Raw genomic sequence first — 24,129 nt, 5'->3', positions numbered from 1 at the left:
GCATGCATTGCTCAGGTGTTATTTTGTCACATTCTTCCACACAAACCCTCTTCAAATCCTAAAGATCCCGTGGGCTCCTTTTATGAACTCTGAGCTTTAGTTCTTTCCATAAATGTTCTCTTCAGTTCATGTCAGGTAATCGGCTGAGTTATTCTAGCAGCTTTATTTTTTTTTAATCTGAAACCTAATGAGAGTTTCTTAGGTTGTGTGTTTGGAATCACTGTCTTGTCGAAATGTAAACCCTCATTTTATCTTCATCATCTTGGTAGATGGCAGCAGGTTTTTATCAAGAATGTCTAGGTACATTTGTCCATTCATCCTTCCCTCAATTACATGAAGTTTGCCAGTGCCATACGTTGAAAAACAGCCCCACAACATGATGTTCCCACCTCCAAACTTCACTTTTGATATGGTGGAGTGATATGCAGTGCCTTTCGATCTCCAAACATGGTGTGTATTATGGCATCCAAAGAGTTCTATTTTGGTCTCATCTAACAAGACTATTGTTATGAACTGGAACCATTGTGCCATGGCCTGAGGAGAACCTGGAGGAGGGTAACTAGGTGCCACACCAAGCCTGGCCTCGGATGCACGGCAGCTAATGATGCCATGATCCAAGGATGCGGAACCATGTGTACACCATGACTGACCTCGGATGCACAGCAGCTGACCCCAAATCGACAGGAGGCTAGATCGGCCAGGAATGCGTGGACTGGCAAGTACAGGCAAGCACGGCAGGTATAGTGACTGGGACAACTGACAAACAGGCAGGCAGGTGCTGGCAGGCACGGCTGATATACTGGCAGCCAGGCACGGCTGGTATACAGGCAGGAAGGTGCTGTGGGCACAGCTGGTATACAAGCAGGCAGGTGCTGGCAATCACAGCTGGTATACAGGCAGGCAAGTGCGGACAGGCACGAATGATACACTGGCTGGCACAGCAGGCATGGATATCAGGACAGGACTGGCCATCTGGCAATTCTGGCAAATGCTAGAGGGGTTGGTGTCAGCTGTGGGCCTCTCCTTCTTCCCAGGGAAGGGCAAACCTTCCCCCTGATGCCTCAATTGTTCTATAAAGATTCTACACTGTGCAGGGATTTAATTCAGTGGTGATCTGACCTCTGATTCTTCCTAGCCGCATTCAGTAAATAAAGGAGGAAGGAGGGCATGACGCCATTGCTGCCAGTCAGCTTAAAGGGGTCTAAATTGAAGACTCTCCTCTCTTTCTTGCTTTTGGACACATCCAGACATGCAGAGAAAGTGAGAGCTGGGTCTGGTTTCTCACCTTCTTTGGATGCAAGTTACGTCCAAAGGAAGGGAGGAAGAAGCTGCTGAATTGCTACAGGGATCACCTGGAACGTCATCGGCACCGGAGGTGAGTAAAAGTGTTATATTTTTTACTGGGAGGAATAGAGCAATAGTGATTTAGAAGGGATTGTCCAAGTAGTGGACAACCCCTTTAATTTTACATTTATCATCAATCAGTAAGCAACAAAAAGGGGCTAATACAGTCATGATGGCGGTTTAGGGAGTTAGGGCAGCTGACATGTTCCCTTTAATGGTATATTTTGGTGCAGTCAATGAAGCTAATAATGATTTTCATCCTAAATTACTATTTTTTTTATAATTGAATAGCATTTCTAGTATACTTTAATTAAAAAACCCCTTATTATTGCCTCTCTAATCTAACTGCTTTAGATATTTTTTTTTATCTATTTCCTCTTTGATGATGTTTTGTTTGAAAATCCCCATTGCATGCTGGGATACTCAAACGAGTTGTCATCAGGAGGCAGAGGCTGCAGTCAGTTCACAGCCTCTGCACCCTGAAACGAAGTGTCATTTAGGGGGTGGACATATCATTGATGTAACCTGTAGTGCCGCACAGTAGCCTAAGAGGTCTGGGGGCCCATTTCCACCTCCAAAACAGGTGGAATTGTGCATTATGATGAGCTATTGGACTGCAAAGGGCCCATATACTGCTCTTGCACAGGGGCCCTTTTCTGTTTGTGTCTGCCAATGGCATCATCAGTGACATACATTTCAGGGGCTGGGCTAGTCCCTGCTCTACTGAGCATGTGTCATTTGTCAATTCCGATGTATGCTCAGTAGGACTTCCCTTGTCACTATGCAATATTTTTCTCAGAGCACAGTGACAGTGCACAACCTTGCCAGCTCTAATGAGAAGTGATGTGCCGGAAAGAGAGAGCACTGTAATAGCGCATTGTAAGCAGGAAACTGGGAGAGTAGAGACCAGCCCTGCCCCTGATAGTGAAGTCACTTTTGTGGGTGGGCCTGGTCCCTGTTTGCTGCAATCTTACCTTGACTGACAGCCAGCTGTGCATCAGTGTGCAGCCGACTGTCAGTCATAGTGCCAGGGCATGCTTACATCTGCTGCTCTCACTGCAGTGTGCAGTGACTGTAATTATTCTGGACACGCCTGTATGACTGAAAGCCAGTGGCTCCTGGGAGAGATAAAATGTATTTTGTCCCAGGTGCCACACTTTTTAGTACAGCGGCAGGGCACCTTCATAATGCAATTAACCTGAAAATTAACCCTTCATCTGCAAGTAAATAGTTATCTGACCTGACAGGTTCCCTTTAAATTTCACATCGTGTTATTCTGGCTCCACAGCAGTTTGCATTCTGTAAATGTGATATATATCTCGAGCGATCCACAAAAATAGACGAACATATATCACATTCACTTCATAGCAAATTGGCCTGTGTGCTCTCAAATGCCAGGGCTGAATTTAAGTCCCAGTCCAACCCTGGTATACCTGTCCTGTATACAGGACAGGTGTACAGTAAAACCTTGTCTTATGACGAGTTTAATTAGTTTTGTGACCGAGCTCTTAACTCAATTTACTCATATCAAATTAAATTTCCCTATTAAAATGAATTGAAATGCTATTAATCTGTTCGAGTCCTCCAAAAAAACACCCCAATTTTTTTTGTTAGGCATTTTTAATTAACAAAAATTAACTTTATTAATAACAAATACAGTAATGTACAGTATGAAAAACTATTATGTGTAATAAAAATAAATAAAAATAAGTACAGTTTAACTTCACTTAATCATCTTCACATATAAATATAGCAAATTTTGAATCCTAAAGCCAACACTCCAGAGTCAGAGAGTGCACATAATAGTGTACCTTGCTGCACATGTGAAATAACATACACTACAAAAAAATAACCATTATCCTATGTACAACAGCCCCATGTCAAATGCATGCCGGAAGGAGTGCTAGAAATAGAGTCTACCCCAGGAAAATGATTCACAAGAAAAGGTCAAAAGCGCAACAGCAAAGACAGAGATGCTTACACGGCAGGATAATTACGTCGCTCGTAACTCAGATCTCGGATCGCATCATATAACAATAAATCAACTGAGCGGTGGCTCGCATCTCTGAAAATTCATAAGTAGATACCTTGATAAATGAGTGCATCACGTATCACTGAGATAAGAGCACTGGGGACCTAAGAACTAGCAACCGTTTTTGGAAACAGACTAACAACGTTGCACAGGCACCTCCATGCAGGTGGAGGTGCCTTAAATAGTGTCTCCCAGCCATTGGCTGAGGACATTTTAGGATGACGCACGTGCGGCCCCTTTAAGAAAGGAGTGTGCGCACTCTAAGCACAGTGCATAAGGATCTGTGTATCCCGAGCTACAACCAATGAGGAAGGAAGAGGGAGCACGGGACGGGAGCCATGGTGGTGAGTAAGTCGGCTTCCCTGCTGGGGTAATGGGCCAGCGTGCAAGGACGCTGGTACTACAGAACCCCCCCCCTTTACGCACCCTCTTTTTCAAGCCTGCAAGGAATCTCTCCAGAAGGTCTCCTCAGGACCAAACCTCTTCCAATCCACAAGAAAAAAAGTTTTTCCTCTTACCCTCTTGGTGACCAGAATGTTCTCTACCTTGAAAACCTTTCCAGTGCTGACTGGAGCAGGAGTGGCACCAAAATCTTTGAAAAAAGGACTGAGAACCACAGGCTTGAGGAGAGACACATGAAAAGAATTGGGGATCTGTAAAGAGGCCGGGAGTCTGAGCTTGTAGGCTACTGGGTAAATCTGTTTTAGAACCTCAAACGGACTGATGAAGTGAGGGTCCAGTTTATAGAAGGGTACCTTGATACAGACATACTTAGACGATAGCCAGACCTTTTCCCCAGGGCAAAACAGGGGCGGATCCAGACGTCTCTTGTCTGCATGTCTTTTCATGCATTCAGAGGAATTCAATAAGGTGGACTTGCTGTACTCCCAGTTTTTAGAAAAACCCTTGACGAGATTTGGCAGCAGGAATATGGGAGGTAGTGGAAACAGGGAACAGAATATTATGATGTTGACCATAGACCACAAAAAAACTGAGATTTGGCAGAGGATTCACTAACAAGGTTGTTGTATGAGAATTCGTCCCCAGTCAGGAGTTTGGCAGAGCTAACCACTAAGCCACCGTGCTGCCCCAAGGTTCTCTTTAATATACTCGGACATGGATAGGTTCGGCCTCATGGAGGGGATGTACCTGGTAGCCGGTCAATAGGGCAGTCATACAGCCTATGAGTTGGAGTCTTCCTTTTATCAAAGATGTCAACATACGTCCAATATACAGCAGGCAAGCCAGGTAAATTAGATGGAGAAGCCGGAGGTTGAGTAGGATGAATGGGAACTAGACATCTCTCGTGGCACTCCTGTCCCCAACGGAGTACTTCTCCAGATTTCCAATCCAAGACAGGCTCATGTTTTCGCAGCTATGGCAGACCTAGAAGCAGATGGTGAGACAGACCTGGCAGCACATAAAGATTAATCTTCTGTGAGTGTAGCATTCCTACTCGAAGTTCCGTAGGCTTGGTCATGAACAGGATTCAGAAAGAGGTTTTCCATCCACTAAAGAAAGCACCAACGGATCCTAAAGACGTTGGATCAGGATTTGATACCACTCCACAACGGCCTGTTGAATGAGATTACCTGTAGATCCGGATTCCAGGTAGGCCGACTCGACAAAACAGATGCCACCACAGGACACGGACATAGACACTGACAGAGTCTGCAATGGAGAGGAACTATTCTCTCCCAGGGTGACCTCTTCAACAAACCGCAGGCTATGGAGTTTCCCGGTCTCTCTGGGCAGGAACGTATTACATGCTCAGGACCTTCCTTCAACACAACGGACCTCCTGACGATGTTTGGTCAACTTGCATGGACTCTGGAGAAGGTGCTGGAGCTGATGCTTGCTGCATGACTAGTCTTAGAAAGGTAGGAGCCAGGCGTACAGGTCTTCTCTCTCGGGTCACCTCTTTGGAATGCTCCTGATACCGTGTTGCCAGAGACACCAGGTCATCCAGTGAGGTGGGTATATTGCGACCGGCCAACCTGTCCTTGATTCGCTCAGAAAGTGGCTACCAGAGCCTCATTATTGCAGGAGAGTTCAGACAACAGGCTATGAAAACGCACATCCTAATGGCCCACTGTGAGATTTCCCTAGCGCAGTCTGAGGAGAGAAGATGCTGCTGAGGAAGCATGGCCTGGCTCATCGAAGACCTTATGGAAGGCTTCTAGAAAGGACTGAAGGTTCGACACGAGAGGATCCCCTCTATCTCATAGGGGGTTCAGCCACTCCAGTGAGTTGGAACATGATGAAGGCCACTTTGGCCCCATCTGAAATGAACTGATGAATCAAGAGTTTGAAGTGTAGCGTGCACTGATTAATGAACCCCCGACATAGACTAAGTCTGACCATAGATGCATGGCAGCTGACAGCACCGTGAACAGAGGAGAGCGTAACCAGGTGCTACACCAGGACTGACCTGAAAGGAACTCATGAGACAAGAGTTCGAAGTGTAGCATGCACTGATTAATGAATCCCAGACATAGAGCAAGGTCACTGCCATAACGTGGAGGAGCTGACAGACAGGGTCAGGGGCCAGGTACAAAGCTGGCAGACTGATGTCACATCTGAAGTTGTTGCAGCTTGGGTAGTTGCGGATGCGGACAGAGTTGTCAGCATATCTAGTTAGGTGTTTACTGTCCGCAGGTAGAATCAGATTTTATTCTATTGATCTTTCTGGCGGGAGACCTCCTGGTACAGGTCAGTGATGGAGGAAGCCCGAGAGCCAGCAGATCCCATGGCCAGTGCAAACTGTTAGGATCGGTGGTGAAACCACTGTGCCATGGCTGGAGGAGAGCCTGGAGGGGCGTGACTAGGTGCCACACCAAGTCTAACCTCAAATGCAGGGCAGCTGACGATACCGCGATCCAAGGGGAGGCGGAACCAGGTGCTACAACAGGACTGACCTTGGATGCACGGCAGCTGACCCCCAAGGGACAGGAGGCTCTAACTGCCAAGAATGGGTAGACTTGGCAAGCACAGGCAAGCATGGCAGGTATAGTGACTGACATGGCTGACACACAGGCAGGCAGGTGCTGGCGGGCACAGCTGATATACTGTTAATATCATAAACAGGACATTCTGACCCATATTATATAATCAATTATTTAAATCCTGAGCGTACTCACAAAAGCAATTTTAATATTAATTACCATCAGGCAAACAATAGTTCATAAACTCATAATTTTATGAAGTATAATCAGCAAAATTGTATTAATGAAAGAATTATTACACAAATTATACCAACTACAGATAAATTCCCATAAAACCCCTTTAAAACACTATTAAAAACACAAAGAAATAGGGCAAGCTGTTCATAGAGATGGTGTACATGATATATAGGGTAAAAACTAATAATACATAATACATAATAGTACATAATAATACATAAATAACAATAGTCAATAAATTTATTTTTCAAATATTCAAAAACTACACAATAATATAAATAGTCGATATCATTAGACCCATATGCCAAATTCAATTGTACATCCCATGCAGATTCTACATATCATGATTATGATTATACACACCATATGCCATTGCAAAATGATAGCAGCTTGCTTAATATTAACACAGCTGATATACTGGCAGGCAGGTGCTGGTGGGCACTGCTGGAATACAGGCAGGCAGGTGCTGGCGGGCATGGCTGGTATACAGGCAGACTGGCGCTGGAAAGCACGGCTGGTACTCAGACAGGCAAGTGTGGACATGCACGGTTGATACACAGGCAGGCAGTTGAGTTGGAAGATATAACTGTAACACAGGCATCGCAGGCATGTATGGATATACAGGACAGGTATACTGAGAAACAAGCACTGGGGACCTGAGAACTAGCAAGCATGTTCGGAAACAGACTGATAACATTGCACAGGCACCTACCTGCAGGTGAAGGTGACTTAAATAGTGTCTCCCAGCCATTGGAATTTTTGGATAATTCTTTTCACTCCTCTGTCTGAAACCTAGTTGTGGCCAGTTTATGGTGAAATTATGTTCTTTCAACTACCGGATTATTGCTACAACAGTACTCACTGGAACCTTCAGTAGTTTAGAAATTGTTCTGTAATCAATGCCATCAGTATATTTTGCAACAATGAGGTTGCAAAGGTCTTGAGACAGCTCACTGGTTTTACCCTTCATGAGATGTTTTTTGTGTGGCATTCTGGTGAGAATTTCATGTCAATTACATCTTTAGAAATATAGTTACTTAGAAAATTGATGAAGTGTTCAATACTTATTTCACTTGCTGTATAACAATGAGAACTATTGACTGCACATTGAATATAGCTTTTTATTGCTTTTTGGAATAAAGACATTACTAACTGCATATATTTTTAATTCTAGTATACTGTATTTTTCAAACTATAAAACACACCTAACCATAAGCCACATCCAAGGCTTAGACAGAAGAAAAAAGGAAAAATATTGTTTTCTAATTAAATCTTCCTTGATGGTGTAAACTGGAGGGATGTGTGATGAATCAGCGTCACAGGAAAATATAGCCACTAGTGTGGGGGGCGTTGAACTATTCTTAATTATGCCAGACGTACTATTCCTTTGTTCAGTAAGTCAAGGGACATGAGCCATTGTTTCATACAAGACTGCCTGGCACCCCTTTTTGTATCCCAATTTGTAGACTGTCTGCTCAGCCTCCTGCAGTGTACTAGTCTGCAAAATCTGGAGGATAATTGGGCAGTCTAATTGAATAATCGAACAATGATAGAACAGCCATGTCTATCTACCCTTAATCCTGTGTGACAATGCCCTGAAATGGGAGTTGAGGGTTATAAAAAGACGACTGCTCCTATCACCGGTGTGATTCCACGGGACTTCAGCATAGGGATCAAGGCTCCAGCTGGTGTATTACAGAACGGCTCCACTGCCCAACAATGAGCCCACTAATGCATTTGGATAACCCAGGTTGGGACAATATGGTCACATAGCCACATACTTTGCTGTTCTCGGTCAGCTTCCTAAGCTAGCCACTACCTCCTCTCTGTAGTTGCCCGCCAAAAGCAGGGTGCTGTTGGTTGGGGTAGTTGGCCCTGGATGCCCCAAATACGCGGAGGTTCTAATTCTTGACGAGCCAGCGAAAGGGTGAGGCTCCATGACAGTGACAATCTTGTGTCCTTGCATGGAATGTAATATATGCTGTTAACTGTTGGTGACCCAATGAAGTCTTACTGGAGTGTGCTACCCTCACCCTATGTTGTGTGAGTAGTGTTCTGCCCACGGAGAAAGAGTACGAGTGTTCAGTGGGATGCGACCCAGGCCAGTGGACAAGATCACCCACTGACCATCGTGTCTACACAGGATGAAAATTACAAATTTGAATACACTAGTGTAGAATAGCGATGTACTACATCTTTTGTTAGTCTTTCTCTGAACCATGTGTTTTATTTACATATAGATTCACAGCACGAACATTATTGAGGAAAAAAAAGAGGAAAAAATTGTGTGGATCTACAAGTGTGGCATTTGAATTATTCCTGAATTGAACCTGAAGGGAACTGGATACCCAGGCAAAGAAAACAATGTTTCTATTTGTGTTCACTCTCTCCCCTATAGTCTTTCACGTTCTACTAACCCCCTTAATCCCTACACCTAGAAAGGAACTCTTCATTTCTCCCTCCATTCTCCCCATTCATCTCACCTCCTCCTCGGAACTATTCCTCAATATTCACTCCTGTGTCTCCAAACACAGACAGCCACCTCATGCCCTCTCCTGCTCCCACCTGCTAACACTTTCCCTGCTCCTTCTGTCTGCTAGCGATATCTCTCCAAATCCTGGTCCTCCTCACCACATCCCCACAGTCACTTCCACCTCCTATCCACGATCTGCCACAAACTCTCGCAACTTTTCTAACCTTATAACCATCCGCCCAGCCACCGCCTCCCCAGCCCCATTAACAGGAGCTCTATGGAACGCTCGCTCCATGTGCAACAAACTTTCCTACATCCATGATCTTTCCATTACTAATAAACTCCTTCCTCGGCACCGAAACCTGGCTCACCCCCTCTGACACGGCCTCCCCAGCAGCACTTTTGTATGGTGGATTCCATCTTTCTCGCACCCCTCGCTCCAATGGCAAGCATAGTGGAGGAGTAGGTTTTCTCCTGTCAGGCAACTGCTCCTTCACCCATTTCCCACTGCCACCCTCCATTACTCTCCCCTACTTTGAAGTGCACTGTGTGCGCATCTACTCCCCCTCCAACTGGCCGTCGTTTACCGCCCCCCAGGACCAGCCACTATCTTCTTTGACCACTTCACCACTTGGCTGCTTCATTTCCTTTTCGCAGACATCCCCACTATCATTATGGGTGACTTTGACATCCCCATTAACACATCCCACCCATCTGTCTCCAAGCTTCTATCCCTCACTTACTCCTTCGGCCTTGCTCAATGGTCTTCAGCCCCCACTCACAAAGATGACCACACACTGGACCTCATCTTCACCTGCCTCTGTTCCCTATCTAACCTCTCTGCTCACCTCACCCTCTTTCTGACCACAACCTACTCACATTCTCTTCCCTCTCCTCTCCAGGTGCACAAGCCCCACTCCACAAATTTGGACACCCTCGCAGAAATCTCAAATACCTTGACCTACACTCACTTTCTGAATCCCTTCTCCCTCTCACAGGCATAAGTTCATTACATGATGCAAATGCTGCTGCCACTTTATATAACACCTGTGACAGAGTCACTAGTATGATTTATGAGGGGAGGTATATGTCACAGGTTGCTAGCCTGTGTGAGCTGAAACCAATAAACTTTTTGTCAGCATGTTATATGCTGAAGGGTTAATTCACTTAAAGGGTGTGGTTTTATGGGAATGACGTAGAGATGGGAGGGAAGTCATTCCCCATACCTCCACCTCAGGGTGTGGCTGAGCAAGGTTTAAATGTCATCATTTTTTTTTCTGTTGTTGTGTTTGGAGAAGCGGGGTCTCCAGACCGGACAGCCATAGCTCAGTAGGGAGCTGAAGGCTGGACATAACCTGTGTGGGTGAACCGCGCACACATATATGGACTGTGCCACAGTTTATCTTTTGTTTTGTTGTTTTGCCAATTAAGACTGTAGTTATTTTGCTGGAGTGCAGAGCTTTATGCTGTTTAATAAAGCCTGCAAAGAAAACCCAGGTTCCTGAGTCTACTTCCGGAAGTGGCCGAGCGAGTCGTCCTACCACACACCACAACAGCTGCAGCTCTCAATTCAGTCGCCCCCCTCACACATACAACAGCTCGCCCACTCAACCGGCAACCTTGGCACGCCAACCTGACTAAAGAACTGCGAAGGGCCTCCAGGGTTGCTGAGCGGAAATGGAAAGGGTCCCACTCTCAATGAGCACTTCATCGCATTCAAACAGTCCCTCACTACCTTCAAGTTCACACTTACTGCAGCAAAACAAACATGCTTCTCATCGCTCATATCCTCCGTCACACAACCCTAAACAGTTATTCAAAACTTTCAATTCTCTCCTCTGTCCCCCAGCGCCTCCTCCCTCTCCTCTCATCTCAGCTAAAGACTTTGCCTTATTCTTCAAACAGAAGATTGATAACATCAGACAAAGCTGTTGCTTAAAGTCCCCACAGCCCCTCCTCACACCTACTCAACCATCCTCCTCCAAAACCAGCTTCTCCACCATTACAGACAATCAACTCTCCTCTTTACTCTCCAAATCACACCTCACCACCTGTGAACTTGACCCAATCTCGTTCCACCTCATCCCTAACCTCACCATAGTCTTCATCCCAACCCTAACCCACCTTTTCAACCTGTCACTAACAACTGGTGTCTTCCCTCACGCTTCAAACATGTATCAATCACACCCATCCTCAAAAAGCCCTCCCTTGACCCATCATCTCTGACTAGCTCTCGCCCCATATCACTGCTTCCTTACGCCTCAAAACTACTGGAACAACACGTCCATTCTCAACTGTCCTCCACCTCTCCTCCTGCTTCCTCTTTGACCGCCTCCAATCTGGCTTCCCACCGCACCACTCCACTGAAACTGCCCTGACTAAAGTCACCAACGACCTACTAACTGCCAAATCCAAGCGACACTACTCTGTCCTCCTCCTCCTGGACCTGTCATCTGCCTTTGACACAGTGGACCATTCCCTCTTACTACAGACTCTCTCTTCTCTTGGCATCAAAGACTTAGCCCTATCTTGGATCTCCTCATACTTAACAGACAGGACATTAAGTGTCTCTCACTCACACATCACCTCCTCATCTCGCCCCCTATCTGACGGTGTTCCCAAGGTTCAATCCTAGGACCTCTGCTCTTTTCCATCTACACCTTCGGCCTGGGACAGCTCATAGAGTCCCATAGCTTTCAGTATCACCTCTATGCTGATGACAAACAGATCTACCTCTCTGGACCCGATATCTTCTCCCTACTAATGTTGAGCGAATTTGTTTGGGATTTCAAATTCGGGTTTGTGCTCGAGGTTCCAGCTTGTTTGCGCCAAAAAATCGGCTCCGCCCATGAACATCCCTGATTTGCTACGCTGTCATGCAGATGTTATCTGCGTGACAGCATGGCAAATCAGCGATGTTCATGGACGGAGCCGATTTTTTTTTGCGCAAACAGGCCGGAACCCCAAACACGAACCCGAATTTGAAATGCCGAACAAATTTGCTCAACACAACTCCCTACTAACCAAAATCCCACAATATCAGTCCGCTATCTCATCCTTCTTCTCTGACGGATTTCTAAAACTTAACATGGATAAAACAGAACTCATCATCTTTCCACCGTCTCACTCAACCTCCCCAACTGACCTATCCATCAAAGTCAATGGCTGCCCACTCTCCCCAGTCCTGCAAGCCCGCTGCCTCCGGGTAACCCTGGACTCTAACATCTCCTTTAAACCACATATCCAAGCCCTTTCCACTCCCTGCCGAATCCAACTCAAAAATATCTCCTGGATCCGCACATTCCTCAATCACACTAGTGCACGCCTTCATCATCTCCCGCCTCAACTACTGCAACCTCTTGCTCTGTGGCCTCCCTTCTACCACTCTCGCTCTCCTCCAATCTATCCTAAACTATGCTGTCTGAGTAATCCACCTGTCCCCTGCTATCCCCCGGTCTCTCCTCTCTGTCAATCCCTTCACTGGCTCCCCATTGCCCAGACACTCAAGTTCAAAACCCTAATCATGGCATATAAAGCCATCCACAACGTGTCTCCTCCATATATCTGTGACCTGGTCTCCAGGTACTTACCTACACGCAACCTCCGATCCTCACAAGATCTCCTTCTCTACTCCCCTCTTATCTCCTGTACCAGCCGCCGACTTGTATTGTTCAAAATTTATTGTAATTGTTTGTGCTATGTATATCCCTTTCACATGTAAAGTGCCATGGACTGAATGGCGCTATAATAATAAATAATAATAATAGTGGCACTCACTGGTCCTGTAAAATCCAATGTATTTATTTAACAAAACATTATAACTGGCTGCTGAGAGGGACAAAGCACATGGAAAGGATGAAGCCCATTTTGCGCTAGCCTGCGCTTCAACGGGTTCTGGAAATTAAATGTTTCCCAAGGACCCGTTGAAGCACAGACTAGCACAAAACAGCAGTCATCCTTTCCATGTGCTCTGTTCCAGTTTTAATATTTTGTTAAATAAAGACATTGGATTTTACAGGACCGATGAGTGCCACTTTTTTTCACATTTATGTACTTATTTATGTGAGCAACCGGTACCATCAGGCTTGATTGCTGAAGTCCAGCATTCGATTGGATATAAGAACACCAAGGTAGTTGGTGCAAGCAATTTTTTCCTCTTCCAGTACGAACATTAATGAACAGTTTACAGTGCACATATAGACACACAACACTTCTACGTGGACAGTGCACACACACTCAGCTCTGCTACATGTACAGATTTATACATACACACACACAGCTGTTCTACATGCGCACATTTCCATACACACAGCTCATATTTAAGGGTGCTGTACATGGGATTATGACATGCTGAGAGACGAATGACATGAATTTTTGAAACCACAAGTGATCCTACACTTCCAAAAAAGGTTACGTCTAAAAAGCCTCCTGATGAACATTGAACAGGAATGGGGAAACTTGTTGGGGTCACATTACAATGGTAGCTATGAAGGGTTTCTATATATATAGTTCTATGACAAGCTGGGATCTACCACATTTTGAATGGACTCGCTATTTACAACATGTAGAGGTATTTTGTCTGTGACAACATTGTAGCACTATTGGCACCTTATTAGAGGCAAGGAAAATGTATCAATTTGTTTCATGAACATTTGAATTCTACCTCTGTAAACATAGAAGGAGCTTTATATGTAATATAAGCTATGTGTGAATTTCATGCATGGTCATTTTATTTGCCTGTGACAACACTGTAGCACTATTGGCATCTTTTTAGAGGCATGGACATTATTATTTAGTCTCATGTCTTCACATTTGAATTACCGTATTTTTCGGACAATAAGACACACGGGACCATAAGACGCACCTAGGTTTTAGAGGAGGAAAATAGAAAAAAAATGTAAGCAAAAAAATGTGGTCATGATGCACTTTTATGGGGGAGGGGGTCTGCTGCTGACTCTGGTATTGGGATAATGTCCCCCAATTCTGTTAATATCCTCCATCCTGGTATTATGGCCCCTCCTTCCTGGTATACGTGGCCCTCATCCCCATCCTGGTATACATGGCCCTCATCCCTATCCTGGTATGCATGGCACCCCTTGATCCCCCATCCTGGCATGCATGGCACACCTTGATCCCCCATCCTGGTATGCATGGCACCCCTTGATCACCCATCCTTGTATGCATGGCACCCCTCTTCCTGGTATGCAAGGCACACCTTGATCCTGGTATGCATGGCACCCCTTGATTCCCCCAACCTGGTATGCATGGCACCCCTTGTTCCCCCATCCTGGTATGCATGGCACCCATTGATCTCCCATCCTGGTATGTATGGCACCTCTTGATCCCCCATCCTGGTATGTATGGCACCCCTTGATTCCCCCATCCTGGTATGCATGGCACCCCTTAATCCTGGTATGCATGGCACCCCTTGAGCCCCCATCACGCTGCTCACAAAAAAAAAAAAAAAAAAGAATCATACTCACCTCCTTTCTCCTTCAGTGCTGCGTCCCACTCTGTTGCCGACACTCACTGTGAGCCGCGCATAGCAGGGTTTGCATGGCGTCCCTGCCATGCACCCTCACACAGCGTGCACACTGCAGCCACAGTGCTGCTCCTGCTGCGCTCAGCGGTCAGTGTGCACGCTATAAAGATCATGAATATTCACTACAACCCATGGGAGTGGGTTGTAGCGAATATTCATGAGCTTTAATAGTGGGCACACAGACCGCCAGCTGCAGCAGGAGCCGAGCTGTGGTTACAGTGGGCACGCTATTAAGGAGAATGAATATTCCCTGCTCCCCACGCCTATGGGCGTGGGGAGCAGGGAATATTCATTTTCTTTAGCAGCAGGCACAGTGTAGGCTGCAGCAGGCGGCTGCTACCTCCTGTGCCCCGCTCTTCCTCCGCTGTCGCTCACCCCCAGCCCCCCCACCAGCCACAGAACATATGTTCGGACTTTAAGACGCACCACCCACTTTCCTCCAAAATTTTAGAGGAAAAAAGTGTGTCTTATAGTCCGAAAAATACGGTATACCTCTGCAAATATTGAAGGAGCCTCTTAATGTGTATTTATGGATATCTTGGCTGATAACTATTTGCCAAAACTACGTTTGGTTTAATTTTTTCCTCCTGTGAGTGGTTGTAGTACCTAGGATCATCAAGGGATAATTAGCGTGATACGACAGAAAGTGGGGGTGCCACAACTTGCGCTCTTTTAGGGTGTAAACCTCAGCGGCAAGGAAGGGTAAATAATGAGGGATAATTAATAGGGAAAGGATTGAGGCTCCATCCCCACCTCGCCTACATGCCTTTAACCCCTGATTTAATTTATATGGCCTAGGAATTAAATACATTTTTTTCATTTCTATAGTGCCAATTTGTAAAATCTGATCGGGAACATATGTAGTAGTTCCTTTTTAATAAGGTATAAATAAAGTATATACATTTTAATGGAGATTTTTCTTCGGGAGACAAATTTACATACACACAGCTCTACTACATATGCACATTTACATACATACACAGCTCTGCTACATATGATAATGTCTGTAAAGTGCTGTGGAATATGTTAGCACTATATAAGAATAAAGATTATTATTATTATATGCAAATTTGCATACAAAAACACTGTGTACACATTTCCTCATTTTGCAGTTCCTTCCAGGTCATGTGAATGATTACATGATCAGAAAGGTCCTTGAGCTAGTCAGGTGGAAGGTTTTTTAGCTGCTCACTCAGGACGTGCAGCCTCTGTACAGGTCCTGGTACCTTCCCCTCCTGCTCTGCACAAATCAGTTATATACAGGTGGGGCTGGAGGAGAGAGAGCAGTACTCTCAGTGATCAGGAAGGGCACTGTCTCAGCATTCTCCTCTGTCACGGGATGCTGCCTCCAGTTTATAAGACACACTTACTTATTAAGATATTTTCATGATAAAAATGTATTATAGGCCAAGAAATATGATACGTTCTAACGTGATTTCCCTTTCTCATTTAATAATATGCAAATTGCCTCTTCAGAGAAAGAGAGGACTTGTACTCTATAGCGCCACCTATTGGAAGTAGCAATCCTACAAGTCACAATCAATCCTTTAACGAGTCGTGCAATATGACTTAGGATAAAAGCCAAATCAGAATCTCAATTTGCAGACACGGTGTTTCGGGCTGTTGGCCCTTGTCAGTGCAAAGTATGAGTACTGATTTGGCTAGGTGAGAGGCTCTGGACTGAGGTCTAAGGGGTAGTGTTTCTCCTTATGGAGAGTGACACACCAGCTCTGGCACGTCAAGGTAAGGAGGCTTATTAATAATACAACTGTCTGTTATATCTCTTTGTACAATGTGTCAATACCACATATAGTTTATCTAAGTCTGAGTTATTTTTGATGGTCAACAAAATACAATTTTCCAGTAATTCATTTTTCACACTCTAGGTATGACAATGGCTTCTCTGTGTGGGATTTTTTACTTTTAAAGGGTTGTCCACTACATGGACAACCCCTTCTCAATCCTCATGCTTGGTCCTGTTAAAATAAAAGCACTGATACAAACCTCCCATGGAGGCGTCATTCAAGCGGTGTCAGCACTTGCGCTCCCGAGGCTTATATGTGAGGTTGTTACGTCACGTGAGCTCTTCAGCCAATTAGTGCTGGCGTGATTGTCCCCATCTTCAGACAAATTGAACATCAAGAAGAAGTCAGAGAGCAGCCCTGGCTTCCTGTTGATGTTCAATGCATCCGAAGGCGGGGATACTGAAGCCGTCGCTGATTGGGCACAGGACTCATGTGATGTAACAACCTCACATGAGCCCCGGGAATGTGATTGCCGACACCCCTGGAATGGTGAATGAGTGTTTTTATTTTAACAAGCCAAATATGAGGAATGACAAGGAATTGCCCTAATCGTGGACAACCCCTTTAAGAAAGTACAATTTTCGATTAAAACATTTCAACATTCTGAACATGAAAAAGGCTTCTCCCTTGTGTGCCTTCTATGATGTTTTTTAATAGTTGATTTCCGTGTAAAACATTTCCCCCATTAAAAACATGAAAAAGACTTCTCCCCTGTGTGAACTCTTTGGTGACTAAGAAGAGATGATTTCTTCACAAAATATTTCCCACATTCTGAGCATGAAAAAGGGGTCTCCCCTGTGTGGGTTCTCTGGTGCATAACTAAACTTGATTTATGGTTAAAACATTTCCCACATTCTGAACATGAAAAAGGCTTTTCCCCTGTGTGGATTCTCTGGTGGCTATCAAGATGCGATTTCTGGTTAAAAGATTTCCCACATTCTGAACATGAAAAAGGCTTCTCCCCTGTGTGGGTTCTCTGGTGCTTAATCAAATCTGATTTCTGGATAAAAGATTTCCCACATTCTGAACATGAAAAAGGCTTCTCCCCTGTGTGGATTCTCTTGTGGCTATAAAGATATGATTTGTGGTTAAAATATTTCCCACATTCTGAACATGAAAAAGGCTTCTCCCCTGTGTGCGTTCTCTGGTGCTTAACCAAATCTGATTTATTCCCAAAACATTTCCCACATTCTGAACATGAAAAAGGCTTCTCCCCTGTGTGAGTTCTCTGGTGACCAAGAAGAATTGATTTTTTCCCAAAACATTTTCCACATTTTGAACATGAAAAAGGCTTCTCTCCTGTGTGAGCTCTTTGGTGACTAAGAAGATATGATTTTTTCCCAAAACATTTCCCACATTCTAAACATGAAAAAGGCTTCTCCCCTGTGTGGGTTCTCTGGTGGTTAACAAAATATGATTTATAGTTAAAACATTTCCCACATTCTGAACAGGAAAAAGGCTTCTCCCCTGTGTGACTTCTCTGGTGTATAACAAGATCCCATTTCTGGAAAAAATATTTCCCACATTCTGAACAGGAAAAAGGCTTCTCCCCTGTGTGACTTCTCTGGTGTATAACAAGATTCCATTTCTGCATAAAATATTTCCCACATTCTGAACAGGAAAATTGCTTCTCCCCTGTGTGGGTTCTCTGGTGCTTAACCAAATCTGATTTCTGGTTAAAACATTTCCCACATTCTGAACAGCAAAAAGGCTTCTCCCCTGTGTGAGTTTTCTGGTGCTTAACCAAATTCGATTTTTGTGTAAAACATTTCTCACATTCTGAACAGGAGTATGGCTTCTCACCTGTGTGACTTCTCTGGTGTCTAGCAAGATCTGATTTCTGGTTAAAATATTTCCCACACTTGGAACAAGAAAATCTTTTCTCCACTGTGTGAATTTTTTTATGTTTAAGAAAAGGCTTTTCGAAGTGAAAATTATTTCCAGATTCTGAATGTGAAAATGGTTTCTTTGCTTTAGGAGCAATTTGTTTTTTAATTCTTATTTTTTTACTTTCATTTTCCTTAGCAGTCGGTAATGAATCAGAAGACAGGACCTGTTTCAAAGCATCAGATGACAGATCTTTGCTGTGAAGGGATGATGGTATATCTGGAGTAATGGCATTCACTTTAGTTGTATCCTGTGGGATATCGAGATCATTTGATTTAAAAATGGAAGATGTCAGCTGTCCCTCTGATCTCCTGGTACAGTCATCTGCCAAGAATAAAACCAATTATTTTTGAATAAAATATCCTTGAATTTTATATTGTTCAACATTTCTACTTAAACTGTCTGTAAAAATGGCCAGTTATGTAAAATTATAGAATTATTCACAAAGACAATGACAGTTCACAGTCTAATAGAAAACCTCATAGGATGAACCAGTAGAGCGTGGTGTCCAACTGTTTATTCATTCTGCTTCCCAAATACGGAATAAAAAGCCACCAAACAATGTTATGTAGGTGAAAATTATAGCAATAACAACTTCTACTGATCTCACCAAAAACAAGTCCCCACTCAGGTCCATCATCTGTCAATGGAAAAACAGAGGTTTCCACATTATTAGTGACTAAAAGGCTCTTAAAAAGCAACATGGCTTCCATAAACCAATCCACCAATATCCACTCTCCCAAAGTCAAATCTCCCCCTCACTTCTGAGCCTTGCAGTGTACCCAAACCACATTTAGCATCCATGTATTTGACATTACTATAGTGAGAAGATCCCACTTCATTTACGGTGTGTGTCTCCTGAAGCACAATCTGGGCACTATGTGTTGGGTAATAAAATACTATTTTGCAATTTTCACTCTCCAACATCCACTACGTGCTAATTTCTAGAAAGTGCCTGTGGAGTCAAAATAGTCACTACTCCTAGGGGATTTCTACTGCTCTGGTTTTCTGCCATTTTGTCATATTAGGGCTTCTTCAAAAGGGGTGTCCCATCTCCTTTGTGTCCTGCTCCTGAGACATCTGCTTCTGTCACCAGGCGCTGTCTTATTCATTCTGCAGGTGGTGCTAGTAATGGAGGTGTCGGAGCAAGAAGCTCTAAGCGGCCCAGGCTCTGCACAGCCACTAAGATTAGGGTGCCTGGGACCTATAGTACCATCCAGTCTGGCAGCATGGGTGTGTGTGCTGTCCAGCTTGAGTAATCAGCTTCCTGCTTTAGCCAGCTGGAAAGCACCACACCCTACTAAAGCTGGAAGCATAATGCCGGAAGCTGCCAGATACAGCCTTGTTCTCCTCTGGTTCAGTCCTCTGTGCTCAGCTCCCGGCTTGTGTATTTGTTTCCTGTTGTGACCCCGGCCCACTTACTGACTACTCGTGTCTTCTGATTTTGTATTTTCTCTGCCCTCCTGGTTCTGACTCGGCTACCTGACTATTCTTCTTGCCAAGTCACACCACAGAATAGCAGGTAACACCGTGGCACAAGCTTAGGGGTCTCTGTGTAAGTCCTTGTTCATCACCCTTTAATGTTTAAAGGGTGATGAACAAGAAAATTCCTGAGATCTGGAAAACGGGGTATATAGTGCCAAGCCTGTTCGTAGGAGCCATCTTTTGAGCTGCCAGGTGACCACGAACAGTGCCCCAATACATTGTGTCTGCAAATTATTCCAGCAAGATCTGCATTCAAATAGCTAAATCCTTCCTTTCTTAACCTGCTATGTGCCCAGACAGAAGTGTACAATTGTATATAGGGTATTGTCGGATTCAAGAGAAGTTGAAAAATAATTTGTAAAAGTCCATTTGTTTCCTATTATCCTTTGTGAAGAATTCCAAAGTTATCACCACATAAAGTGGCACACGTCAGATATGAAAATTGAGACCTAATTAGGAACACAAAACTGTGTGCGGGAAGTGGTTAAATCAGAGTATTTTGGGCATTAACTACTGTAGTCAAAAATTGTGGCATTTGGTTTTTATACCTTGAGAAAGGCACCGTTCCGCCTAAACGTGCCAGCTTCCATTTTTTGCCTAGTCAAAAATTGTGAACGTAGACAATAACACATCTACTAAAATGACCAAACTGAACAGTCTCCATCAATAAAAGATGAGTAACTAGTGGTGAAACCTCTCTGGGGTAATTAGAGTATGGGGCTCGGTGGCTCTTGGCAATCTAAACTATCGTAAGGGATAATATTATCTATCAGATGAGGTTCAAGAAGAAATATTAGACATTCAAGGAGAACTTTTTATAATAGTGAAGAGCTGAGATATCTTAAATTTAGATCTAAGGCATTTGGAAGAGGCAATGGAGACCTTTTTTTAAAGACTACCAGGGAGTTACAGTCTCACATAAGTGAGGCCGGCCGATTCCACCACAATCAAACTATTGCACAGAATGAACCTGTAAAAAATAGACATAAAATAAAAAAAAAATTTACATCCCCAACAACAACGTAAGTATGAAGGGAAAACTTCAACACTAAACCGGAGGTGCATTCATTTATGGTGGACCATTGGAGCTACTATAAGTCCTGACCAGAAGAGTAGAGAAAGAATTAGTGCTCCCCATTTCAGGAGGGATTGTGCAGTAATCTGAATTCATTAGGACCGAAAACATAATGGAATTTATGAAGCGGAGTGAATCCATGAAACCAGGACTCGAGCCATGCCAACACATCTCCTGCAGGCGTGAATAAATGTACACTGCTCAAAAAAATAAAGGGAACACTTAAACAACAGAATATAACTCCAAGTAAATCAAACTTCTGTGAAATCAAACTGTCCACTTAGGAAGCAACACTGATTGACAATCAATCTCACATGCTGTTGTGCAAATGGAATAGACAATAGATGGAAATTATTGGCAATTATCAAGACACCCTCAATAAAGGAGTGGTTCTGCAGGTGGGGAGCACAGACCACATCTCAGTACCAATGCTTTCTGGCTGATGTTTTGGTCACTTCTGAATGTTGATCGTGCTTTCACACTTGTGGTAGCATGAGACGGACTCTACAACCCACAGAAGTTGCTCAGGTAGTTCAGTTCATCCAGGATGGCACATCAATGCGAGCTGTGGCAAGAAGGTTTGCAGTGTCTGTCAGCGTAGTGTCCAGTGGCTGGAGGCACTACCAGAAGATAGGTCAGTACACCAGGAGACGTGGAGAGGGCCAACAACCCAGCAGCAGGACCGCTACCTCCGCCTTTGTGCAAGGAGGAACAGGAGGAGCACTGCCAGAGCCATGCAAAATGACCTCCAGCAGGCCACAATGTGCATGTGTTTGCACAAACGGTTAGAAACCGACTCCGTGAGGGTGGTATGAGCGCCCGACGTCCACAGATGGGGGTTGTGCTCATAGCTCAACACCGTGCAGGACGCTTGGCATTTGCCACAGAACACCAGGATTGGCAAAGTCACCACTGGCGCCCTGTGCTCTTCACAGATGAAAGCAGGTTCACACTGAGCACATGTGACAGACGTGACAGAGTCTGGAGACGCCGTGGAGAGCGACATCCTTCAGCATGACCGGTTTGGCAGTGGGTGAGTAATGGTGTGGGGTGGCATTTTTTGGAGTGTGCTCGCCAGAGGTAGCCTGACTGCCATTAGGTACCGAGATGAGATCCTCAGACCCCTTGTGAGACCATATGCTGGAGCGGTTGGCCCTGGGTTCCTCCTAATGCAGGACAATGCCAGACCTCATGTGGCTGGAGTGTGTCAGCAGTTCCTGCAAGACGAAGGCATTGAAGCTATGGACTGACCCGCCCGTTCCCCAGACCTGAATCCGATTGAGCACATCTGGGACATCATGTCTCGCTCCATCCACCAACGTCACGTTGTACCACAGACTGTCCAGGAGTTGGCGGATTCTTTGGTCCAGGTCTTGGAGGAGATCCCACAGGAGACCATCCGCAAGCTCATCAGGAGCATGCCCAGGCATTGTAGGGAGGTCATACAGGCACGTGGAGGCCACACACAATACTGAGCCTCATGACTTGTTTAAGGACATTACATCAAAGTTGGATCAGCCTGTAGTGTTTTTCCACTTTAATTTTGGGGGTGACTCCAAATCCAGGCCTCCATTGGTTAATAAATATGATTTCCATTGATGATTTTTGTGTGATTTTGTTGTCAGCACATTCAACTTTGTACAGAACAAAGTATTCAATGAGAATATTTCATTCATTCAGATCTAGGAGGTGTTATTTGAGTGTTCCCTTTATTTCTTTGAGCAGTGTATATTACAACCATCAACCACGCTCAACTTAGAGATATATCATGGCACAGATGTAATGTAAATTGCATAATTTATCAAATTTCTGTTTGAAGTTAGTTGATTTTAAAAGAAATTGAAAATTTAAGATAAAGGGAAACTCTGTTGTTATTGTACAGAAATTCACACTTGGCCTCACTGCACATTTAATGTTGTCAATTACAAAAAGTGAAGTTTGGCCAGAAAGACTGGACCTGGTCTTGTAGGGACCATATGAGCACATTCAGCAGCACAGAAGAGAGAGAAGGTAGATTCATCCAATAAGATATCAGGGATCTAGGAAGCCAACACCATCATTACCCTCCGCTTACAGGCCCATCATAATATTTTTCTTCAAGTGATTTTCTAACTTGTCAGCACATTCTACGTACGCTGTCATTTGGCTTTGCAGTTTACAGATCTGGACAGGTAAGGGTCAGCGTCTTCTAATTTCAGTTGGAAGGTGTATCCTCCAGGTTGTAAGTTCTAGAGAAAATGGCTTTTAATGCCCAAAGTCATTTGAACAGTTTTTGGTGGAGCAGAATGTTGTGGTCTAGAGGCAAAATGGTGATCACATGTTTGTAATACGGCCGGACTTCACCACCGATAAAGCAGACACAGACAGTGACTGAGAAGACTATGTGACTTCTCTGCATTTAGTGGTTACTACTCACTTTGGTGGTTATCTGTAGGAATCTCCTCTTTACACCACTCATCACCCCTCACATATGTCTCTGTAGTATTAATATGGGTCAGATCTTCACTCTGAAACAAATATTGTAAAAGTCACAGACAGGTGGAGAAGTCACATCTATGATCAGCTCTAATCCTGCCATCTCCACCGTTATCATTACACAAGTATAAAACATATAATACTGGTGGATAAAACAAGACTGAACACAAGACCTTCACAGCCGTCTACACATCATAGGGGAGATCTCATGACACCTTCTCTCCATCTACCTGATGATCCTGAGGAACATTGGGGTCTTCTTGTTTACAGTCTTGTGGAAGAAGAGGATGGGGACATCTCTCTGGTGTTGTCCTCTTACTGGATAGATCTGGAGGAAACACATACAGGGGACTGAATTCATTCTATACATACAGATAATTATAGGCCGTGTGTATTTAGTCCTGTCTATTACCTGGTGATGTGAGGGGCTGGGGAACCTCCATCATGACGTCCTTGTACAGATCTTTGTGTCCTTCTAAATATTCCCACTCCTCCATGGAGAAATAGACAGCGACATCCTGACACCTTATAGGAACCTGACACATACAATGAAACTGTTACACCCCCAATACCGAAATCCCCCAGAACCTTCATAGCATTACTGTATCATGTCCCAGAATTCCCAGCAATGTCACCTCTCCAGTCAGCAGCTCAATCATCTTGTAGGTGAGTTCTAGGATCTTCTGGTTATTGATGTCCTCATGTATCAGGGGGTGAGGTGGAGGCCCCGTGATTAGGCTCAGGGGTCTTCCCCATCCCTCAGACACAGGGTCCTGACAGCGCTCACTAGAGGTCTTCTTCACTACTGTGTAATCCTGGTTATGGAGAG

The 24,129-nt window shown here is 44.4% G+C and overlaps 2 protein-coding genes across 2 annotated transcripts in view; both read right to left on the bottom strand.

Annotated features, from left to right (window-relative positions):
* The window catches only part of LOC141204972 (uncharacterized), a 230,552-nt gene that overhangs the window by 172,397 nt on the left and 34,026 nt on the right, over positions 1 to 24,129 (bottom strand). The gene's annotated exons all lie outside the window — the stretch shown is intronic.
* Positions 16,828 to 24,129, bottom strand: part of LOC141204969 (uncharacterized) — a 32,867-nt gene continuing 25,565 nt past the window's right edge. Inside the window, exons 3-7 of the mRNA XM_073664009.1 lie at positions 23,936 to 24,115; positions 23,713 to 23,836; positions 23,531 to 23,628; positions 23,242 to 23,332; positions 16,828 to 18,589 (exon numbers count right to left, since the gene is read on the bottom strand). Of these exons, the coding sequence (XP_073520110.1) occupies positions 17,064 to 18,589; positions 23,242 to 23,332; positions 23,531 to 23,628; positions 23,713 to 23,836; positions 23,936 to 24,115 (2,019 nt within the window). The 3' untranslated portion in view covers positions 16,828 to 17,063. The remainder of the gene's footprint in view (positions 18,590 to 23,241; positions 23,333 to 23,530; positions 23,629 to 23,712; positions 23,837 to 23,935; positions 24,116 to 24,129) is intronic.

This window comes from Phyllobates terribilis, unplaced genomic scaffold (assembly GCF_046119375.1).
Source record: "Phyllobates terribilis strain yellow unplaced genomic scaffold, ASM4611937v1 Scaffold_136__1_contigs__length_4911898, whole genome shotgun sequence".
NCBI lineage: Eukaryota > Metazoa > Chordata > Amphibia > Anura > Dendrobatidae > Phyllobates > Phyllobates terribilis.
Note: the sequence above shows the minus strand (reverse complement) of the source record. Positions and strands in the feature narration are given on the sequence as shown.